This window comes from Epinephelus moara, chromosome 11 (genome assembly GCF_006386435.1).
Source record: "Epinephelus moara isolate mb chromosome 11, YSFRI_EMoa_1.0, whole genome shotgun sequence".
Classification (NCBI taxonomy): domain Eukaryota; kingdom Metazoa; phylum Chordata; class Actinopteri; order Perciformes; family Serranidae; genus Epinephelus; species Epinephelus moara.
Window position 1 is genome coordinate 4,379,998 of NC_065516.1, and position 23,550 is coordinate 4,403,547.

General features: G+C 39.2%; 1 protein-coding gene across 1 annotated transcript in view; it reads left to right on the forward strand.

The window, feature by feature from the left end:
- Positions 1-23,550, forward strand: part of dnah5l (dynein, axonemal, heavy chain 5 like) — a 208,353-nt gene that overhangs the window by 158,431 nt on the left and 26,372 nt on the right. Inside the window, exons 81-93 of the mRNA XM_050056535.1 lie at positions 5,750-5,944; positions 6,047-6,202; positions 6,370-6,552; positions 9,489-9,659; positions 9,794-10,045; positions 10,271-10,397; positions 10,489-10,610; positions 10,692-10,841; positions 11,747-11,911; positions 13,070-13,287; positions 14,971-15,026; positions 18,955-19,076; positions 21,587-21,737. Of these exons, the coding sequence (XP_049912492.1) occupies positions 5,750-5,944; positions 6,047-6,202; positions 6,370-6,552; positions 9,489-9,659; positions 9,794-10,045; positions 10,271-10,397; positions 10,489-10,610; positions 10,692-10,841; positions 11,747-11,911; positions 13,070-13,287; positions 14,971-15,026; positions 18,955-19,076; positions 21,587-21,737 (2,068 nt within the window). The remainder of the gene's footprint in view (positions 1-5,749; positions 5,945-6,046; positions 6,203-6,369; positions 6,553-9,488; positions 9,660-9,793; positions 10,046-10,270; positions 10,398-10,488; positions 10,611-10,691; positions 10,842-11,746; positions 11,912-13,069; positions 13,288-14,970; positions 15,027-18,954; positions 19,077-21,586; positions 21,738-23,550) is intronic.

Consider the following 23,550-nt stretch of genomic DNA (forward strand, 5'->3'; position numbering starts at 1 on the left):
TCCATATATTCCGATTGACGGAATTCGAAATTCCACCGGAATTCCGAGGACTACCCTTTTTCGCGATGGGAACATCAAAATTCATTATCTACAGACCTTCACGATTCCAGAAATATAGGTTTCATTTAGAAATCCACCGTGACCATGGGGACCCCCCCCCCCCCCCTCCTACTAGACTNGTTTCATTTAAAATCCACCGTGACCATGGGGACCCCCCCCCCCCCCCTTCCTACTAGACTAACAGGTTAATGTCAAGGCCATAAAATAAAATAAGTGTATTTTACCAGCTTTTGATAGCATAGGGCTATAGAGCTCGTAAGTCACGCCCCTTCCGGTAGACCCCCATGGGACCTCTAGGCTCAGAAAATATGAATGGGAGTAATGGAGAGAAAATTATTATTTTCTGGTCCCAGTCATTAAATGCCTTGGATTACACAAATGTTTTGTGTCGGTTAAATAATATTTTTTCATGTTAAGAGTTTGACAGTTTATTGTATGATTCTTTAGTTAAAGTCTGTGGAAACAACGTAATGAGAAAGACTACATGTCGCCTATGTGACATCACGTCATCACACTTTCCCATCACACTTTCCCTCCACTTCTCAACTCACAGTGCTGCTGCTGCGTCTTCTGCCACGATCTACAAAGCCATTAGATCAAGATGCCGGTGTGCTGAAACTTTCCACATGTCCAGACGTGGTTTTCGCCACGCTTAAGGCTTTTGTCCTCTCCTTGGAAGAAGGCGGTGAAGTGTACCAGAGACACAGCCATGTTCCGAGTGCGAGTGGTGACGTATATCATACATGTCGGGAGAAGCGAAGAGCTGTAGTCCACAAAGTGCTCTCACACAAAACCTAACAGTATCAAACTTCTTCCCGCTAAATTGTAGCCTTCTTTGCACGAAAAATTACATTGTGTGTGTGTGCGCATCAAATCTTGTACCATGACAACATAAACAGGATGAAGACGGGATGATCAAACTGGACTTTACATTTCACATCCCTCATTTAATCTCTGCACTTGTCCCTTTAATATTATTTCATCAAACTGGACTTAAGTTTGTGCATTGCATTCAACTTCCACTGTTACACACTTTAATTATTTATGCACATTGTTGCCTTTGTCACCATCATATATTTCATACACTTCATTTCTTTGTCCATAGCGCAGACTATATTTCCTTTGTACAGTCAATATTTCATTTCACGTTTTATATACCATTTCCGGACTGCTAGGCTCCACTTCCACTCTGTAAATAGATTTTGAAATTTCAATATAATTTTAATATTATTTTTGCTTATTTCATTATTGTTATTATTGGTTTACTTTTTTTCTATTTTTATTCTTCTGTGTTGCGTGTTTTTGGGAGCAAACACCAAGACACATTCTTTGTATGCTTGCATTGGCTAATATACAGATTCTGATTGAATGTATGTCATGCTGACATAAAATCCCAAAACCAAGAATCTTAAAGATACCAAAAATCTCCAGGGTTGTGTAAATAGTAACCAATGCGTGAATGAGAATGGGTTGGTCTTGTCAGCCCTAACCGTAACCCAAGCACTTTAGACCTTCCTCCATTGTCAGTAGTATTGTATTCTCTGAGGATGACTCATATTAGTAACTATTTACAGTAAAAAAGAAAAAACAAACAAAAAATCATTTTATACACTGGGCCTATAAAGTGCTCTCTGAAACTAGACCTGGCATGGCTTGTGTCCAAAAAATGAAAAAAATCAAAACTTTGTCATAGAGCTAAACCAAATACATCATTGGAAAGGTCTCAACCTGGAGAGTAACACATGTCAGTATGAAGATTCTACATGGCTCCTGCTTTAAATTGCTGACCTTTGAACCTTGACCTCAGTGCATGTTTGAAGGCTTATAACTCAGCAACAAAAGGGGGTACAGACATGGGACCAACTGTTATAGAGAGATCTTGTCCTCAACTATAATGTGAGTGTAGTCAACAACTGGGGGTGCTGTCAGATATGGATAAAATATGATTAAAATTCATTTTCACCCATTTAAAAATTAGATATTTAAAATCTGATTACTCAAATGTGTTTACCACCCCCTTAAAGTCCACAGTGTACTCTCAATTCAGTATTTACAACTTCCAAATCTAGGAAAAACACTAATATTTTTTTTAAAACTACAATTCCCTAGGACCATGCAGCTTGATACATATCAGCAGCACAGTTGTAGTTCTTCTGATTTGCAAAATAGGGTTCTAAATAGGGTCGTAAAAAGATATATCTACTGAATATATCAATATCTAGTAAAGCCGAACTAGTAATTACACTGCAGCTAGATGAACTATGTTAAGAAAAAGTAAGGATGTTGTTAGATTTTAGATAATTAAGCTAGTACTCTAGAAACTGTGTTTGTGAAATGGTAGTTCTTCGGGTTGTAGAGTTGTCAAACAGGGTCGTAAAAAAGTTAATCTACTGAATATATCAAATATCTAGTACAGCTGAACTATCATGTTATTATTATTATTGATGGGAAATTATAAAAGAGAAATATATTTGCCATTTTAATAACATAAGGGGAACAATTTATCCTCTAATAACTATAATCTAACTACTTCATTACATCAAAATGACAGTTATATCACACACAATTCAGTGTTTTAGAGACCAAACAATCATAACTAATGCACTATAATAAATTCAGTCAAATGACGATAAAAATAGCGATAAAATAAAGTTTTCTAAACTAGAAAACAACATTAACCACCACCCACTGTGTGACGTTGTTGAATCAGGGGATTTGTGTGTCCACCACGACAAAGGATCCTAATTGACTTTACATTAGCATTGTTTCTGGGGTACCGGCACATAATTTTAACCTATTAAGTGCCACCACCACAGAATGCGGTGGGGCTGCACGATATTGGAAACGACACTGCGATTTTATTTTTGCAATATATATTGTGATATTAAAAAATACAAGAATTTTCACCAGATGACTTGAATAGTTCTATTTGGAAAGAATTAGGTTGACTCACCATGACACCATTGTATTCATGTAATACCCTTCTATTACCAGGCTAAGGTCAATGATCTAACATGTCATACTCCAGTGTTTCCCCTACCATTATATCAGGGGGGCACCCCACCCCCCTTGAAGGTCAAGTTAATTTTATTTTCTATATAGCACCAGATCACAACAGAAGTCATTTAAGGTTACCTTTCCTATAGAACAGGTCTATACCTTGTCCTTTTATTAAACAAACTAAATAGCCTTATGTTATTTATCTTATTTACACCACAGCATGTCATTTCTGTCTCTACATGGTCACGTGTTTACAATTCTCCTCTGCTCTCTGTATCGCTCACACAGACACGTGTGCACACACAGACACAGGTGAGTACACTAGAGCGTGGATTGGGCCGCATTTTCCTTACTGAACCCGACCCAAGAACGAGACAGTTATAACCGAGCCCGGCCCAAACCCACAGCACGGCACTAATGGAGCGGAGCCTGTGTTGCGTTCAGGCGTTGTCACGTAAATAACAAATTCCAGCACTTAAATAGGCCATAGCACAACACAGCAGCGTGTCAAGTGGGCCGACCCCAAGCAAAATTTTTGATTAGTTATCCGCAGCCCTAGGATGCGGTGTTAAGAGGTCGTGGTCATTTCACGTATTTTTGTGTGATCGGATTGCATAGAAATGTTTCAACTTTTGTCAATATGGACATGCTGCACATCTTGGCTCTATTAGATTCTCCACAATTCTGTTATTAAATTCATCTTACTGACACCACGCAGCTGGCAGTTTAACTTACTGTATGCCGAATAGCAAAAGCATTTCAAAACAAAAGCTTTGGTTAGCCAGTTAGCCGAGGCCTACAACTAAGCATTGGATGTACAGTCTAACTTTAGCAGCACATTGTTATGAAATAACTTTGCGAAAGTAAAGGCGGGAAATTCAAATGAGCTGTTTCAGGCAGGTCAGGAGCTGTGTGTCTGTGCGGAGACAGAACTCCCTTTAGCCTGGACTTCTTTTCTTTTCTTTTTTTACTCAGCAGACCTTATAGAGGCAGAAAAATGCTAATTAACACACTAAAGAAGAGGGGACCCCCCAAAAGGCATAATAGGTCTCCTTTAATGTTTCTTTAAATGTCTCTTTTTTATGCTCTGATCATAATCTGAATACCTGAAAACTGTCTCACCTGTGTTCCCCCTCAGAAATGAGTTTATTTATATCATATAAGCGCATCAGCAAGTATCTATTTGAACCAACATTTTAGTTGGAGATCTAAACTGTATTCAAAGTTTTTGTAGTTTCTGTCAAACTGACAATGTATCTACAAATTAAAGCAGTTCAGGAAGAATTCAAAGCTGAACTTTCCACCATAGGTTCACTGTAGTTTGTTGAAAATTGTTTGATATCTTGTTACCCAACAGGAGTGCAAACAAAACCTCCTCAGCAAACTTAAGTAAACTAGATGTAGTAATTTTACTGAATAAATACAGAGAGAACTAAACCTTTAAACAGGCTTACATTAGAGACGAGCTTTGATTGCTAAGTATGCATCTGCGCCTGTGATAGCCTCAGCCGAAGGAATTATGTTTTCAGATTGTCTGTTTATACGTCCATATGTTCTTATGTCAAATTCTTGTAAACATGGTATCTCAAGAACACCTCAAGAGAATTTCTTTACATTTGGCACATACGTCCACTCTCACTCATTGATGAACTGATTAGGTTTTTGTGTTCAAAGGTCAAAGGTCAAGGTCACTGTGAACTTGTGTCTGTCTCACTCTTGTTAACGTGTTATGTCAAGAGGACTTTGAAGGAATTTCTTCAAATTTGGCACAAACGTCCACTTTAAATCACAAATGAACTGATGAGAATTTGGTGGTAAAGGTCATTGTGACCTTGTGCCGGTCTCATTCTCGTGAAAACAACATCTCAGGAAGGCCTTGAGGGAGTTTCCTCAAATTTGTTATAAACGTCCACCTAAACTAATTAGAATTTGATGGTTGAGGGTCAAGGGTCAGTTGTGACCCTACAAAACATGTTTTTGGCTGTAACTCCAAATGATCAAATGATAAAGCGATGATATTTCATATCCAAAAGTTCAAAGGTCAACTTCATTGTGACATCATAATGTTCTGCAAAAACACTTGGTCAGACATTTGGTCAGATACTGAATTGGTGACTCTAATCTTGAAACTGTGCTAATTGTATACATCTTCTGTGTGTGAAGCATCCATGTTTTTACAGACATGGATGGAAACTGTAACTGCAACTTGACAGGTTAGTAGAGGCATACAGCCGTGAGGCGATAATTCTAGTATCTTCCGCTGGATAAATAAATTTCATTATATTTTTGTCTCTTTCTTTATGAGTGGTGAGTTTGACAAGACTCTGTTGTACTTAGGAATTACTCTGGACATGAACGTTATTCTGAATTCATTAAGTGAGCTTTCATAATACAGATAATTCTACCACATTAGGTTCATGTCTGCTATTTAAATGTGAGCTTTGAGAATTTATGATAAGTTAAACAAAGCAGGATAATACATAAAAATGTTTCCTATAAAGTTTTTACTAAATTTTCTTATTTGTGTTCAGTCAGGATAGACTATTATATTGTGATGTTTTACTAACCGTAAATGTCATACTTTAAGCCAAACTAATTAATTGAAGAGAAGTGTGAATCTTGGAAATGCAAACACTAAAATATTGTTGGTGCAGAACAGATGTGAGGAAGAAATTCTAATCTACTGCAGGACTTAAACGTGATTGGTCTGTTGGTGGACAACCCCACAGTGAGTGAGTGGAACCTGCAGGGTTTACCCAGCGATGACCTGTCCATCCAGAACGGCATCGTGGTGACAAAGGCGTCCCGCTATCCGCTGCTGATAGACCCCCAGGGTCAGGGCAAGACCTGGATCCAGAACAGAGAGAGAGACCAGCAGCTGCAGGTGAGGTCACAAAACGTCATGTTGAAACAAAACAAAGACACAGGAAGTCAAAATGAAACTGAATGTTCTCCTAATTGTTGGTTGTGTTCCTCTGTGTCCCAGGTGACGTCTCTGAACCATAAGTATTTCCGTTCCCACCTGGAGGACAGTCTGTCTCTGGGGCGTCCTCTGCTGCTGGAGGACATAGGAGAGGAACTGGACCCCGTCCTGGATAACATACTGGACAAAAACTACATTAAGTCTGGATCAACTTATAAAGTAGGAGATCTGTGAATTTTCCTTTTTCTCCTACATGAATTTAAGAAATATAGCAAAACATTTTAACTCACTCTGTCATATCAAATCTCTGTATATATTAAGTTTGATTATAGAAGAAAATAAACGTATCATTGCTTTGTTGATGTGAATTCTTCTTCCTCCCACAGGTGAAGGTGGGAGATAAGGAGGTGGATGTGATGAAGGGCTTCACACTCTACATCACCACCAAGCTGGCCAACCCGGCATACAGTCCCGAGGTCAGTGCCAGGGCGGCTGTGGTCGACTTCACCGTCACCCAGCGAGGCTTGGAGGACCAGCTGCTGGGGCGAGTCATACTGCTGGAGAAACAGGTCACTACACCGAGCTGGCAGTAGCCAGTTAGCGAATTAGTTAGTTGGCTACCTAGGCCCATTTTTGTAAATACGATATCTCAAGCACAACTGTAGGGTATTTCTTCAAATCTGGCACAAACATTCACTTGGACTCAATGATGAACAGATTAGATTTTGGTGGTCAAAGGTCAACAATCAGATCAAATCAAATTGGATCAAATATCTAATTGTATAAAATGATGAAGTGATAACATTTTATATCCACAAGGCCAAAGGTCATCTTCACTGTGACATCATAATGTTCTGCAAAAATACTTTTCTAGCTATTACTTAGCATCATCTCACCATATCACAAGAACAGAAAGGGATAAGGTGGGTGTCCACCTTGGAACTGTGCTGATTGTTTAGATCTTCTGAAGCTTCTTTGCAGCAACATCCATATTTGAAGCACTGCCAACTGTCATGGCTACATATGAGTCTGGACTGACATGGATGTAAACTGTAACTGAAACCTGACTGTTTCGTGGATTCATAAACCATGAGGCAGTGATTTTAGTTTCTGTTTGTCTGTTCACATTATCTTTTAAATATGGCAATTATCAGCTTCCAGTGTGAACTGGTCATGGTTCTGAGCTGACCTGAATGAGCAAAGAACAATAACAAAGACTTTACATGTAGAACACTGTTGTATAGATTTAAACATGGAAGCCAGTTTCATTTATAAGTTGATATGCAGTGAATGTCAGTGAATTTGTGAGCCTGTGTTGCCAGATTTACAGTAATTATCGTATTTGTACAATAATTTTGCCCTCTGTATGAAGTACGATAAGTAATGCCAAAAGTGCCATAATGTACACGAATTTGACCGTTTTGTGACACTTACAATTAGAAACTGGTTTGAGTCTGCGCTGTGTCATTTTAATTGATTTCCTGACATGATCAGGAGAGCAAAATATGGATCCTGCATCTGTGTGACCTCTTTCCAAACAATCATTCTTGTAGGACGACTGTTGTCAGAGCTTGAACTTTGTCTCTAAGGTGCTGTGTTCCAGTCCAGGTGTTTGGAATGCATCAGTAAACCCAGTCATGTATTTAGGTTAGCCAGTGGCCTTTACTGTTCTCATGCAGAATATGAACAGACTTCCAGTTGTGCTGTCTTGCATGAAAAATAGTTAGCTGCTTCATAGTAAAATTGTCAGACTGATCAGCTTGCTTTAAGAAAATGATGTCTGTAGAATCGTAGTCTGTTTGTACAACTTCAAGCCTGTTTGTTCTTGTGGTTATGACTTTACTTAAGATACAGTAATTTTAAGCATCTGCTACCCTAGTTCAGCATTTCCGATTGATGGCACAGCATCTGTACGGAGGCGTGTGTGGATATGGAGTAGGAGTCAGGAGTGGTGGGATAATGACATGGTGCTTCACTGAAACAAGAGTTTATCCATAATTTCGGGGTGTCAGGGGCTACTTTAAACTACATCTGCCAGCACCTCTCCACAAAAATTCTCAAGCCAAAAAAACTTGGTCGCATATAAGTCACATGATATCACATGACTGTTCAGACTGAAGTCGCTTTGCAAATGTCAGACCTGTATCTGTTCTTTTAACCTTTATTTTAGGATTTTCAATATTAAACAAATGCTTATTTCATCATTGCAACAACTCAGCAACAAATATCTTTACAGGTAGAAAAACAAAAAAAAAACATGTCCAAGGACAACATCCATGCATATACACAGCGATAGGGGTTATACTTCTACTCAGTGAGACCAGTACAATCAACTAGCCTTGAGATAGTCAAGTACAGGGCTCCAAACTCTGAAATTCTGACAAATATTTGACTCCTATTCTTATTAGAGAACCTTAACCTTTCTAAGTCCAGTACATTCACCAGCTGTCTTTTCCACATACCATATGTTGGTGCACAGAATGACATGCCAAATGAAACAGCCTGATTGCCTGCCAAAGGTAACACACTTGTGGCAGTTAAGACAGCAACTAGCAGGCTAAGTTACCAGTTCTTCTTAATGCATTAGAGAAACATTCAAATACACTCTTCCAATAAGTAAACAATTTCCAACATGTCCAAAGAGAAAGTGTTAATTTCCCGTTTGCCTCTTTACACCTTCTACAGAGAAGGGAAACTTATGAAAGCTGCCCAAATCAGATATGAAAAGATCACATTCCATGTGATGTGTGCTTGTCACGCTGTATGAAAAAAACAAAAACAGATCTAAGTCACATATGAGCAAACAAAACTCATTTAGGCAACTTTTGCATGCAGTCTGAACATTGCCTTGTTTGACACCTAAATAGCCACTATTTTTTATTAATTAATGTTTTTAATAAACATCAAAAACATGCTCTTAGAGTCAGCTTTAATTATGTATTCCATTATTTTGGGTTATTTTGCATTTGTGAATATGTTTAAAAATAATAAGGACTGGAAAATAATTGAATCCAGTGATCCAATGAAAGCAATTTGCATCAAAAATTGCACCCGTTTATTAGTCCGATGTTTCAGCTGATACCAAAAAGGTAAACAAAAGCACACACATCCAGATAATGAACACTAGTTGCTGGACAAGAGATCATGCAAAGACAAAAAAAAGTCAGTCTGCACACTAGACTAGTCTAACATGAATATTTAATTGATTTTAATTAAACATAGCATAGTGTGCAGACTCTGTTTTTCCATCCTCAGCTGATACCATAAACTCTGTAATCAGTGTAATTGTTAGCTTGAATTCAACCTTCCTTTCCCTATAAGAAGGATTTATGTCTACTGAGGTATCAGTATATTTGTACATTCAGGATAAACTCTGTAACAATGTAAAAAGCATGACTTTTAATCAAAAATTAATGCCTGTGCAGTGACACCTACTCAAGTCCAAAACTTAAACCCTCTACATAAATACATAAATCTGAAGCGTCTACCCTGTGGGTCCCTTTAGGAGTTGGAGGCGGAGCGAGTGAAGCTCTTAGAGGAGGTGACAGCCAACAAGAGGAAGATGCAGGAGCTGGAGGACAGTTTGCTGTTCAGGCTGACCAGCACCCAGGGGTCCTTGGTGGAGGACGAGTCTCTGATAGAGGTTCTGAGGGTCACCAAAACCACTGCTCAGGAGGTACTGCTCCCTGTCCACCCTCTGTTTTAATGTCCCTTTTCCTCCGTCATCCAACACAAAATAAAGCAAAGTCTCGCTGACTGAAGAACAGTAACTAAAGATGAACAAAACAATCTGGTCTACTTGTCTTCAAGGTGAGTGAGAAGCTGTCAGTTGCAGCAGAAACGGAGGTGAAGATCAACCAGGCCAGGGAGGAGTACCGGCCGGTGGCCACCAGGGGCAGCATCCTCTACTTCCTGATTGTGGAGATGTCGCTGGTCAACGTTATGTACCAGACGTCTTTGCGTCAGTTCCTGGGGCTGTTTGACTCGTCCATGCAAAACTCTGCCAAGTCGCAGGTCACCTCCAAACGCATCAGTAACATCATCAACTTCCTCACCTACCAGGTGCTGCTCACCAGCAAGACCTTTAGTCCAAACCAAACATGTGACCTGTAAACCATCCAGAGATGATCAAATCTGCAATTAGTTATTTGTTGGCGGTGATTCTGACCTTTTTATCTGTCCAGTCATCACTCACTATGGCAACCCGAGCCTATAGAAGTATGCTGTGATTTAGGTTTTGATTGGATGTGCAGTATCCTGCTGACTACCTGTTTGTCCCTCCCTCAGGTGTACTGTTACACAGCCAGGAGTCTGTATGAGGAACACAAACTGCTTTTCACTTTGCTGTTGGCTCTAAAGATCGACCTCCAGGCCAGAAACATCTCGCACCCCGAAGTGCTCACCTTTATCAAAGGTCACACATTCATCTTCTTCCTCCTCCTCTCTCCATTCTTTTCTTTTCGTTACTTACTCAAGTCATTTGACAGTAAATGCTATCTCCGTAGGTGGAGCCTCTTTGGATCTCAACTCTGTAGAATCCAAACCACGGCGCTGGATCCTAGATCAGACCTGGCTCAACCTGGTGCAGCTGTCCAGCCTGCTGCCGTTCACCCAGATCCTGACTCAGGTAGAACCCGGGTGTGTTAACATTGGAGCAGGTAAATCTGGAACACATAGACCTACAGCAGTTATGTTTTCGTGTGTCCAGGTGAGCCAGAACGAGCGTGCCTGGAGGACGTGGTTTGACCATCCAACGCCAGAGGATGCAACACTGCCTGATGGGTATGAGGAAAAGCTCAACACCTTCCGGAAGCTTCTGCTCATCCGGAGCTGGTGTCCCGACAGAACCACCGCTCAGGTCTGACTGCGAAACACTGAAGTATATAAATAACAGCAAGGCAAATATAACTAAGACCATACCACTGCTTAATTCATTTGAGTTTATACTCAAATGTAGGGATTGAACCAATATGTTTAGTGGAAGTGTTCATTAATCATTAAATCACAAGCGAGAAATTTATGTTTTGTTTTTTTTGTTTCTTGATGGTGCCCCTGAGTAAGAGACCTTATTTTAATAAGGCCAATCAAATCTTCAATCAATGTCTCACACAGATTCTGAATAAGAAAAACCACACTATCTTTTCTGCTGAAGTCTCCTTCTTATCTAACTTACAAACATGAACACATATCTTGTCCTGCACCTTAGCATGTTGAACGATCCATCAAATAAACATTAACTGGGGAAAAAGTGCTCTGTTGATGTCAGTTTGCAGGCTGCAGACTGCTAAATGAGCTGCTCAGTTGCACTTTAAACAGCATATAAACGTACCTGCAAATGTCACATCAGGCAGTTTAGATGCTGGTGTGATCCTTATTCTTCAATACCACAAACAACACTCTGTCTGCCCATGACATGCATGCTACAGCACAAGTTTGTTTACTTTGTCGTGTTCCCTACACCGGCACTCTCTACGTCCCTATAGTGTAACACTGGCACTCTCTAGTTCCCATCAGTGTAACACTGGCACTCTCTCCTTCCCTACAATGTAACACAGGCATTCTCTTGGTCCTACAATGTACCGCTCGCACTCTCTAGTTTCTTACATTATGACAGCAGCTCTCTCTCATTCCCTACAGTGAAACACCTGTACTCTCTAGTTCCCTACAGTGTGACGCCAGCACTCTTTTGTTCCCTGCAGTGTGACGCTAGCACTCTGGCAGTGAGAATGAAATAGTGTGTGTATTTGTGTGTGTGTTGACCAGGCGCGTTGCTACATCTCGGACTCTCTGGGTCAGCAGTATGCTGAAGGTTTGGTTCTGGACTTGGATGCCATGTTGGCAGAGAGCGACAACAGGACGCCGATGGTCTGTCTGCTGTCGATGGGCTCTGATCCGACTGAAAACATAGAGAGGCTGGCCAAGAACAAGGTGCATGAATGGGATGGATGAATGCAATGGGTGGAGAGATAAAGATTAATGTGGAAAATAAATCAGTGGATGGAGGAAACATAATTGATGGGAGGATGAAGGTTTGGGATATTTAAATACGGGAAATTACAATAGATGGGTGCAATAGGAGATAATGAATTGATCAGGGAAAGGGGGGAGCATTAAAAAAACATATAGATGATCAGATAATGGACAGAAATGCATGAAGGGATTGAGAGATGGATGTGGGTGGATGGAGACAGAGAAGATAGAGGAAGTATCGATGATGATTAACAGTTAATGGATCAATAAATCGATAGAAGTTGGGTAGGATATAAATATAATCTGTGTACCCTTCGTTCTTTCTTTTTTCCGTTTCAAAACCAAATCAGAAAAACAGAAAAACAATCTAATTTTTCTGTTTTAAAACCAGAACGGGAAAACGGGAAAACGGAACAACAGAAATCCCACGTTTCGTAGTTGTTTTTTTTGTTTTAAAATTAAAACAGAAGAACGTGAAAATGAAGTTTTTAATTTCTTTGTTTTGTTATTGTGATATTTGGATAAATTCGGGGAATGCTGGGAGATCTGCGGAGGAACTTTTGAACTTCACAGAGGAGCGCTCCATTCTCAACTACTTGTAGCCTAGTTATGGCCGCACTTCTGTTTTAATTTTAAAACCAAAACACAACTACAAAACGTGTGATTTCTGTTGTTCTGTTTTCCCGCTTTTCTGTTCTGGTTTTAAAACAGAAAAACAAGATTGTTTTCTGATTTGGTTTTGAAATGGAAAAACGAAAAAGAACAAAGGGTACACTGATTAAATATGGCTCATTGTAGTCACTCTTAAGTCCTGTGATTTTTATTAGTATTTTTGAATATCAAAAACCAGGTGAAAAGCTGCTTTAAAATGTCAGTAATTCAAAATACTTCTAATCAAAATTTGACTTGGAAAACCCATCATCCATTGACTCTTTTATTACCAAAAGCCTAAAAATTGGTTCAGACTGAGATCCTGCTTTTAAAAGACCTGGATGTCTGAAAATAGCGAAACCCTAACCCTAACACCAAGTCTTAGATATATAAAAATATGGATGAGTAGGTTGAACATGGATGGATATGAGCATGAGAACAGATGGATGCACTCTCTGCCTCCAGGGGGCACCGTGCCGTCCCATTTCCATGGGGCAGGGCCAGGAGATTCACGCTCGCAGGCTATTGGCCAACAGCATGACGGATGGCGGCTGGCTCCTCCTCCAGAACTGCCACCTGGGACTGGACTTCCTGGACGAGCTGCTGGAGACAGTCACCGCAGCAACCCCAGAGAGCGTGCACAAAGGTTTCCGAGTGTGGCTGACAACCGACGTGCACCCAAAGTAAGACACAACGAACCCCTGCTGGCGTACTCTGGAAGTTGCAGTGTTCATCACACCAGAACAAATAACACACTAATGATTTAAAGATGATAGATATAGGATTCATACTTCCCGGTCATTAGGTGTCGCACTCACACTCGCCCACTCTCGCTCCACTCTTCAGTTCTGTAGGTTGCCAGGTTCGTAAACGACAGACACTGGAGACAGCGATGTCAAGTGAAGAGTCTTTTGTGGAACAGTAATTAAAAAATAATAATAATAAATCATGAATCCTCTCTTGTGCGCCCTGTAACACACTGTAACAATCTCTGTAAAGCATTTTTAGCTCTACTCGTCACTAATGCTAACGTAATTAGTCAATTAGGATCCTTTGTCGTGGTGGACACACGGATTCCCTGATTCAACAACGTCCTGTATACACACAAAAACACGAAAGTGTTCTTGATATTAAAACGGCAAATATATTCCTCTGTTATAATTTCCCACCAATAATAATAATAATAATAATAATAATGATAATAATAACATGATAGTTTGGCTGTACTAGATATATTCAGTAGATTTACTTTTTACGACACTATTTGACAACTCCACAACCGGAACAATCACAATCCCAAAAAACGCAGTTTCTAGAGAACTTGCTAAAATATCTGAAATTAACCAACATCCTTACTTTTTCTTAACATATTTCATCTAGATGTAGTGTCATTACTAGTTCGGCTTTACTAGATATTTGATATATTCAGTAGATTTACTTTTTTGTGACACTATTTGACAGCTCTACAACCGGAAGAATCACAGTCCCAAATACGCTGTTTCTAGAGATAAAATATCTTAAATTAACCATCATCCTTACTTTTTCTTACCAATTTCATCTAGGTGCAGTGTCATTACTAGTTCGGCTTTACTAGATATTAGATATATTCAGCAGATATATCTTTTTACGACTCTATTTTACAACAAGCCGCAAAAAACTAACGTTACCATCCCAAAAACGCAGTTCCTAGAGTATTAGGTAAAATATCTGAAATTAGCCGACATTTTAACTTTTTCTTAACATAGTTCATCTAGGTGCAGTGCAATTACTAGTTCGGCTTTACTAGATATTAGATATATTCAGCAGATATATATCTTTTTACAACCCTGCTGCGTTAGTTAGCAAACATTAGCTTACCTGTCCAGAAGGAAAGTGGCAGCCTCTGCGTGGCTTTTTAGCCCTTTTTCTGCCTTCAGCTGACACCAACGATCAAAAGCTGAACCAGTGTTGATTCTGGTTTTGCTTCTCTGTTGGTTGGCTAGAATTTGCGACGCATAGCGCTGGGACAACGCCATACCTCTGCAGCTATCACAATCTGGCAACCCTGAGGCCCCCCACCCCATAACCAACGTAACCAGATCAAAATATTGAAATATTTTGGACCCCTCAAAATTTCTAAAACAATTATTTCTCTACTCTAATTATTTTTTTCAGGAAAATATAGACTTTAATTCTACACTTTTCTAGACGTTCTATGGATTTTTTTTTTTTTTTTTAAATATTCGTTTTGATGAAAAAGCTATACATATGACCTTTAACTGTAGTGGAGTCCTGGACATCTGTAATTTCACTCTGTGTGTGTGTGTGTGTGTGTGTGTGTGTGTGTGTGTGTGTGTGTGTGTGTGTGTGTGTGTGTGTGTGTACAGATTCTCCATCACCTTCCTTCAGTCCTCCATCAAGTTCACTAATGAACCTCCTCTTGGTAAGAAACTCTTTATCTAGTTCAGAAACCCAAATCTTCACCTGATCATCTTCCCCGATCCTACGCCCTGCTCCTTCATTTTATTTTTTATACTTTAGCAGATGTGGGTAGTATGGAAGCCCATTTCCGCCACTTGATGGAAAAAAATAAGATCTAATAAAATTACATTTGAATTAAATTATGAGTGGTTGTCAGGAGAGGACGAGGAAAAGGAAAGCCAGGACTCTTCTGTGCAGACCTCCAGATGAGCCTCATCAGATGATCATTGATAATAGCTGACCGTGTTTGCTTAATTTTTGCTCCTCTCCAGTTTGTCGAGGTCGGCTGATGTTACACAAACACACCTGGAGGTCTGCACAGAAGACTCCTGGCTCTCCTGATGACCACTCATAATTTAATTCAAATGTAATTTTGGGGAAAATATCCATCTTCTTGGTGTAACACTATAGTGTCAGTTTGTGTCAATGTAGCGAGTGTGACAGTTGGTTAATTAACGGTTGTATTTATATTTATAACACCTGTGAGCGGAGTGATTTTACTGTTACAAGTCCCAGTGATGTTATACTCTATATCAGCACTCACAGAATGCTTCTCGTCCAATCAAATCAAATTACTCGGTCGGAACTAACTGTTGTATAACTAACTTTATGTCTTAGCCAAACAGAACACTTAAAATCAACACTATTTTACCACATTTTGTAATTTGTAGACTACTTAAGTAGCCAAACATACCCCATACGTCACATCAAAGTGTAGTGTGTGGCATATCCGATGTACATGAGTTATTACGTCATTGTTTTGAGTTGGTATCCCTCAATGATGTTATCCATCGTGACTGAGAGATGAAGAGTATGGATTCTCGAAGGCTGTAACTGTACTCATTCACCTCATTATTGGACTTGCTATCTCATTATTTTGACTTAGTATCTCATTATTTTGACTTGGTATCTCATTATTTTTGACTTAGTATCTCATTATTTTGACTTAGTAAGTCATTATTTTGACTTAGTATCTCATTATTTTGACTTAGCAAGTCATTATTTTGACTTAGTATCTCATTATTTTGACTTAGTAAGTCCTTATTTAAGTCATTATTTTGACTTAGTATCTCATTATTTCGACTTAGCAAGTCATTATTTTGACTTAGTATCTCATTATTTTGACTTAGTATCATTATTTTGACTTAGCAAGTCATTATTTTGACTTAGTATGTCATTATTTTTGACTTAGTATCTCATTATTTTTGACTTAGTATCTCATTATTTTGACTTAGTAAGTCATTATTTTGACTTAGTATCTCATTATTTTTGACTTAGTATCATTATTTTTGACTTAGTATCTCATTATTTTGACTTAGCAAGTCATTATTTTGACTTAGTATCTATTATTTTGACTTAGCAAGTCATTATTTTGACTTAGTATCTCATTATTTTGACTTAGCAAGTCATCATTTTGACTTAGTATGTCATTATTTTTGACTTAGTATCTCAATTTTTTGACTTAGCAAGTCATCATTTTGACTTAGTATCTCATTATTTTTGACTTAGTATCTCATTATTTTGACTTAGTAAGTCATTATTTTGAGTTAATAGATCTTATTTTTTTCCATCAAGTGGCGGCAATGGGCTTCCATAGGGTAGAGTACTGAAAACCTATACTCAAGTAAGTATAATTACTCCCCTAAAAAAATGACTCAAGTAAAAGTATAAATTACCATTTGAGAAACCTACTCAAATAAAAGTAAAAAAGGTACTGGGTTAATCAGTTACTCAGAGTACAAGTTACTCATTTTGATATTTTGGCGTGCTGGCTGGTGCAAAATGAGCACTGGTTAATAAAACTTTTTTTAAATTAATGAATAATCCTAACCCCTTTTGATGAAGATGAATGAATTCAAAAGGCCAACAGATTACTAGCTACAAGATAAGTTAATGTCATTATCATAACATCAAAGATTAACGATACACATGGCAAATTAACATAGCGGTAGCTAACATTAGCCAGCTAACTACATTTCGCCTACAGTATGTGTAACTTCAATGTGCTGGTGGAGTTTAGAAGAGGAGTTTCAGGAGTTTTAATATCTCATAGTTAAAGTGGTGTTATCGCCAGCTCACTCACTGTAAATGCAAACATTGGCTGCTGACTCGTTTACTGTAATGTTACTGTTAAAATTAAACAGGCTAACATTAGCTATCTGGTAACTTTAACATCACGCTAGCAGGCTTACCTCACTGACTTAGGTTGTCATACAGTTTAATTTTTATCGCGTTCATTGTAACCTCAGGAGGGTGTTTTTCTACTGTAGTTTAAAAAACACCTTACTACCCCTTTTTGATGCTTTGCTGTGTCATTGGCATCTGCAGTAGAGGTGGTACTCGTGCTTTCCCCCTAAACTCAACCCTATTTAGAGCAGACGTGTTGTAACAAAGGTATAAATGCAGGGCGTAAAATTAACTTTTTACCTTCTCTGCCATTGGCTAGTGACCTCCAAAAATTTACCGGCCAAACATATTTTTCACCAGCCAAATAAAAAAATCATGCCTTGTTTGACTAAAAATAATTAACATACATTTTTAGTATGAAAATCCAACTTTAGTAAAATCCAACCCTGTCCTCTGTGTTTCTTTGGCGTGCTTGCAGCAAAGGCTGCAGCTCATCGTGTTGGTGTGGGGTCGTAGGTCAGCCATGACCGCGGCTGGCCAGCCTCGTCTAGTTTCCATTTTCCAATAGAACGCAACATTTGTACTCCGTTTAACTGCCTGTTCTTCTTGTCCAGGTCCAACATGTTCATCTTCGTTTTTCCTCTTTTCTAGCGGTGGCTTCACGGCAGGAATGTGTCGCCACATCTTGCTCAGAAGTTACCATAGAATGCCTGGGGTTCAGTTAGCTGATGTCATGCGTTCCCGGCACACAAAATAGTCTGACACAGCTGGCAGAAATGGTCGAAGCACATAAAAAACCCCGCATGCAATTCAAAATTTTCCATTGGCCACTGGCCGGTGTATGTTTTTGTTTTGCTCGCCAAACTCATTTTTTACCCGCCGTCAATGGCGGGTGTTAATTTTACGCCCTGTATAAATGGCAAATGTAGTGAAGTAAAAAGTAGATTATTGGTTCAAAAATATACTCGAGTATAGAAGAGCAGAAGTACAGTTAAAAAAAAAGGAACATGAAAAGTACTTGTCCTTCCTTAACTACTTTTTTACTCATGTGTTACTTGAAATTTGTTACTACCCACCCCTGTATTTTAGGTTTCTGGTCCAATTTACATATTAATTAGGCTTGGGTGGTATCTATTTTTTTTTATACTTTTCTAATATTTAACCAGGATGTACGCTGTATGACAGCATTTGTGTGACAGTATTCAAGGTGATTAACATTATAAAACACACTTCATTCAAACTCAACAGCAACAAAATAAAACTAACCAAAACATCTCAGTTGGTCTCATTAGTCTTTTATTTAGTTAGTCCACTGTTCCAACAATCACTACCTCTGGTCAAAATAAACCCTTATTTCACAAGGTTAGATGTGAAAATGTGCTGTTTTTATCCCACAGTCCCTCTGTGCCATTGTTTGCTGGTTGTGTACAGTCCTCTAAATTTATGCCCACCACTCGCAGTCGCCATTTTCGCCAACTCAGTGTCCTGTTCCACTTGTAGTGACTGCCCTCTGGTGGTGTCTGATATGCATTATGCTCAATACATCCCTAAAACAGTATCTCTGTATGAGTACAATTAAGAAGAGCATCTGTATTTTTGACGGTATTGTAAATAATACCGCTGAGATTTCTAAATACCATTGTCTGCTGTAATACTGTGACACCACTTAAACCTAATATTAATTTATTTATTTTATTAATCCACCGATTCATAATTTATTTTAATTAAAAGTGTGTTAATCCTCTGCCCCTCCTCTTCATCAGGGATGAAAGCTGGTCTGAAGAGGACCTTCAACAGTGTCACTCAGGATCAGTTGGAGATCAGCAACCTGCCTCAGTGGAAACCTCTTCTCTATGCCTTGGCCTTCCTTCACACCACTGTACAGGTCTGTATACAGTCTATCTGCTTGTTCAGAGCTTTAAACGAACAGTGTGTAAGATTTAGGGGGATTTAGTGGCATCTAGTGGTTACAGATTGCAACCAGCTGAAACTTCTCCTGGTTAGAATTCCTTCAGTGTTCATTGTTCCGGAGGTTTTTACCAGGAGCTGAATTATCCACAGAGGTCCCTTCCTCTCTAAAACAAACAGACCAGGCGATAAAAAAGATAAAAACACTTATTTTATGTTGCAAATCAAGGTTTCTTCTATGCTGTTTGGCCTGTTGCAGACGAGCTGCTAGCCTAGCACCTGCTAATCTGTGCTTACCTTATTTCTGATCCAGACGTTCAGGAGGTTTTTACCAAGAGCTGAATTATCCACAAAAGTCTCTTCCTCTCCATAATAAACCGACCAGGTGATTTAAACTAGTAAAAGCACTAAATAAAGCAGGTTCATGTTTTTTTTTTTAAAAATCAGTGTTTTTCCAACACTTTCATTATGAGGGGCCACCAACAACAGTGGCTGATGAAAAAACATGAATGTCTTTTCTAGAGCCAATGTTTGGTTTGTCTGTTCCTGATAGTGTTGCACGGTATACCGGTACTAAAATAGTACCGCGGTACTAGAGTATTCCAAACGGTACTATACTGCATTTGGAAAATACCGGTATTTTGAAATTGATTGCACAAGTGGTGTGTATGACAACACCTGTATCAACATCCGCAGCTGGCGCACGTGAAAAAAGACAAGAGAAAGTCTGCCTCGCAAAGGGAGACAAAACGAGACAACACAAACTTGGTGGAACATTTGAGCAACCAAACCGTGACGTCCGTACCGAGGTACTTACTGAACCATGATTTTTTTGGTACCGTTACACCCCTACTATTTATTGTTCTAAAGGTTTGTATCCAAAAGGACTTTTCCTTAGGAAAAGTACCGAAGAGTATCGAAAAGTATCGAAATTCATATTGGTATTGGTACCGAAACAAAGATTTTGGTATCGTGACAACACTAGTTCCTGACTACCACACGTGGCAGTGCAACATGGCATCTTTGTAGATGAGGACCTGCTCCCTATGTAGATATAAACAGCTCATTGTAAGATTTTGAAAAGACAAAGATTCTTATTTTCTGGTGATTATACACTAAAGCAGAGGTCTTCAACAGGGGATCCGTGGCCCCTAGGGGACATTTTTGGTTGATTAGACAATTTTTTATATTTTTTAATTTTTTCCCCACAATTTTTTCCATAAATTATAATGTCTTTAGATACACATTAACAAGGGGGTTCGGCCCCATACAGAGAGCAGAGGAGAATTGTAAACGTGCGACCATGTAGAGACAGAAATGACATGCCGTCGTGTAATTAAGATAAATAACATAGGGCTATTTCGTTTGTTTAATAAAAGGACAAGGTATAGACCTGTTCTACCTGCATATGAACCGTCCATAGCACCAAATAATATAACGGTAGTTTCTAAAGAGCTAAGACGAAAAATAATCAGCAGCGGCAGCGGCAGCGGCAGCGCCCCACTGCTAGTTGCATATAGGGGAAACTACTTTTCTGAGGCTGACTCCTGGCGCAGAGACAAGACATGGATAGACCCTCTGCCTGACAACCTCCATTCATCTAAGGATAGATAAGTTGTCTGCGACTCATCAGGGTCAGACATCTCACTAATGTGAGAGTAGGCCTATAAGTGCCATCCACAGATGGCTTGAGGATTCACTGTCCCCTTACAAGTATGTTAAAAAAACCCAACCATGAATCTGTCCATTATTTTAATAGTTTAGTATTGTATGGAAGATAACAGGTATGTTTATGCATGGCAGTAGCACTAATAGGCCATCACTCCCTTTTGTTTGCACATTTATGTTTAAAATAGAAACGTCAATTTGAATAGCTTGCATGCTTGATTATCATGTAATTGACAGACAGTGTTGATTTTGGCATTGGTATCAGCTGACGAGATATGTTTATAAATGGCAGTGGCAAGGCCACCCTACTCACTGTACCTTGCACGTTTAAAATAAAAACATGAATATATGAACCTGTGTATCATCTGAATAGCTTAATGCACAAGAACAAAGTGTGTTTATACATGGTACTAGGCCCAGATAATATAAAACACAATTTAATATATAATATGTAATACATATAGTAGGGGGTCCCTGCTCCATCTCTCCATCAGTTTGGGGGTCCTTGGCCTGAAAAACGTTGAAGACCTCTGCACTAAAGAAAACATACCTGTTTTATTAAATTATATTTCTGCTGATATGCCCCCTACATCCTACACACTAGACCTTTAAAACACCATAAAATGATAATATACTTTTGACCAAAAAAAGATTGAAATCATTGATGAGAGAAGGTCTCTGCAAATTGATTCTCGTACAAATTAAGTGAAGGAATGTTTTCCTAGAAGGAAGAACATTTGTTTATATGATTTGGTAATATTGCCCTCTCATTCTCTTTTCCTCTGTCATTACTTTTCTCCTTCTTTGTCTTCCTGTCAGGAGCGTCGTAAGTTTGGTCCTCTCGGCTGGAACATTCCCTATGAGTTCAATCAGGCAGATTTCACGTCCAGCATGCAGTTTGTGCAGAACCACCTGGACAACCTGGACTCAAAGAGAGGAGTCAACTGGAGCTGCCTGCGCTACATGCTGGGTCAGTCTACTCTGCTCTTTATCCTACCAGTTGTGAACCAGATAAGGTTATGTCCATCTGATTACATGATGACACAAGATACAAGACAGGATATAAAAAAAGTTACAACATGACAGGATGTGACAAAGCAAGATATGATACTACAGCATAAGTTACAACACAAGAAGACACAAAGAGGAAAGCAGTAAACCTCTGACTTCCTCTGTTAGAGCTGCTCAAACATCAAATCATTGATTTATTTATTAGATCAATTGTGTGTCTGTGCCGGCAAAAGTCGTGGCCAGAGGAATTATGTTTTCAGCTTATCCATCCGTCCATCCCATTCTCATAAACGCGAGATCTCAAGGAGGCCTTGAGGGAATTTCCTCAAATTTGGCATAAATGTCCACTTTGACTTGAGGATGAACTGATTAGGTTTTGGTGGTCAAAGATCAAGGTCATTGTGACCTGATGCGTCTCATTCTTGTGAATGTGATATCTCAAGAAAAACTTGAGGCAATTTCCTTAAATTTGGCAGAAACATCTACTTGGTCTCAATAAGATTTTGGTTGTAAAATGTCACCATGACCTTGCGCCTGTCTCATTCTCATAAAAGTGATAATTCAAAAAGGCCTTGAGGGGAATTTCCTCAAATTTGGCACAAAAGTCAACTTGGACTTAACAATAAAGAGATTAAACTTTGGTGGTTATAGGTAAAAGGTCATGACCCCATCCATCTCGTTTTCGTGAAGGGCTCAGAGGTAGAGCAGGTCATCCACCAATTGGAAGATCAGCGGTTCGAACCCCGGTTTCTCCAGTCTGCATGTCGAATTATCCTTGAGCAAGATACTGAACCCCAAATTGCTCCCGCTGATGCTTCCATCGGTGTGTGAGAGTGCTAAAAACTGAGTAGCAGGTGGCACTTTGTATGGTTGCTTTGGCCACCAGTGTATGAATGTGTGTGTGAATGGGTGAATGTGACTTGTAGTGTAAAAAGCGCTTTGAGTGGTCGGATGACTAGAAAGGCGCTATACAAATGCAGGTCCAATTACCAAAGTCTAAAGAGTAGCAGGGAACTTGTGTGGCACAAACATCCTCTTATATTCATACTGCTCGAGAAACAAGTCACAGTTCACAGTTAGCTAGTTTGCAAGAATGGGCCTACGTAGCCAACTAGCTAACATGTTATCTCAAGAACACCTTGAGAAAATTTTTTCAAATTTGGCAAAAACATCCACTTGGACTCAAGAATGAACCAATTATGGGGTGACCTCGTGGTCATCTGGTAGTGTGCACCCCATATAGAGTCCTCTGCAGCGGCAGCCCACGGCCCCTCGCCAGCCCACAGCCCCTCGCTGCATGTCATCCTTCCTCTTTCTCCCACCTTTCCTGTCTCTCTTAGCTTTCCCACATATGAAGGAAAAAAATTACACAAAAAAATTCTTTAAAAAAAGAAAAGAATCAACCAATTACAATTTGGTGGTGACAGGTCAAAGGTCAAGGTCACTGTGACCTTACAAAATATGTTTTTGGCCATAACTCAAGAATTCATATGCTAATTATAGCTGCTGCGCATCAATGGTCGGGGCCGGGCAATTTTAGGCAAAATTAGGCAATTCTGAGCAACACACACACTAAAACAAAGAATATCACAACATAGAAGTTACATCATATAATTATGGCATGCCCTTCAAATTGTGGATGAGTGGCTGAAGTGATCAGACTCATAATATACAAAGGAAAGAAAAAACTCAAGAACAAGAAAGTAAGAATAACATTAACTGCTGGCAATTATGAACAAACTGGCCTGATATAGCTTAAAGCTAAACATTTG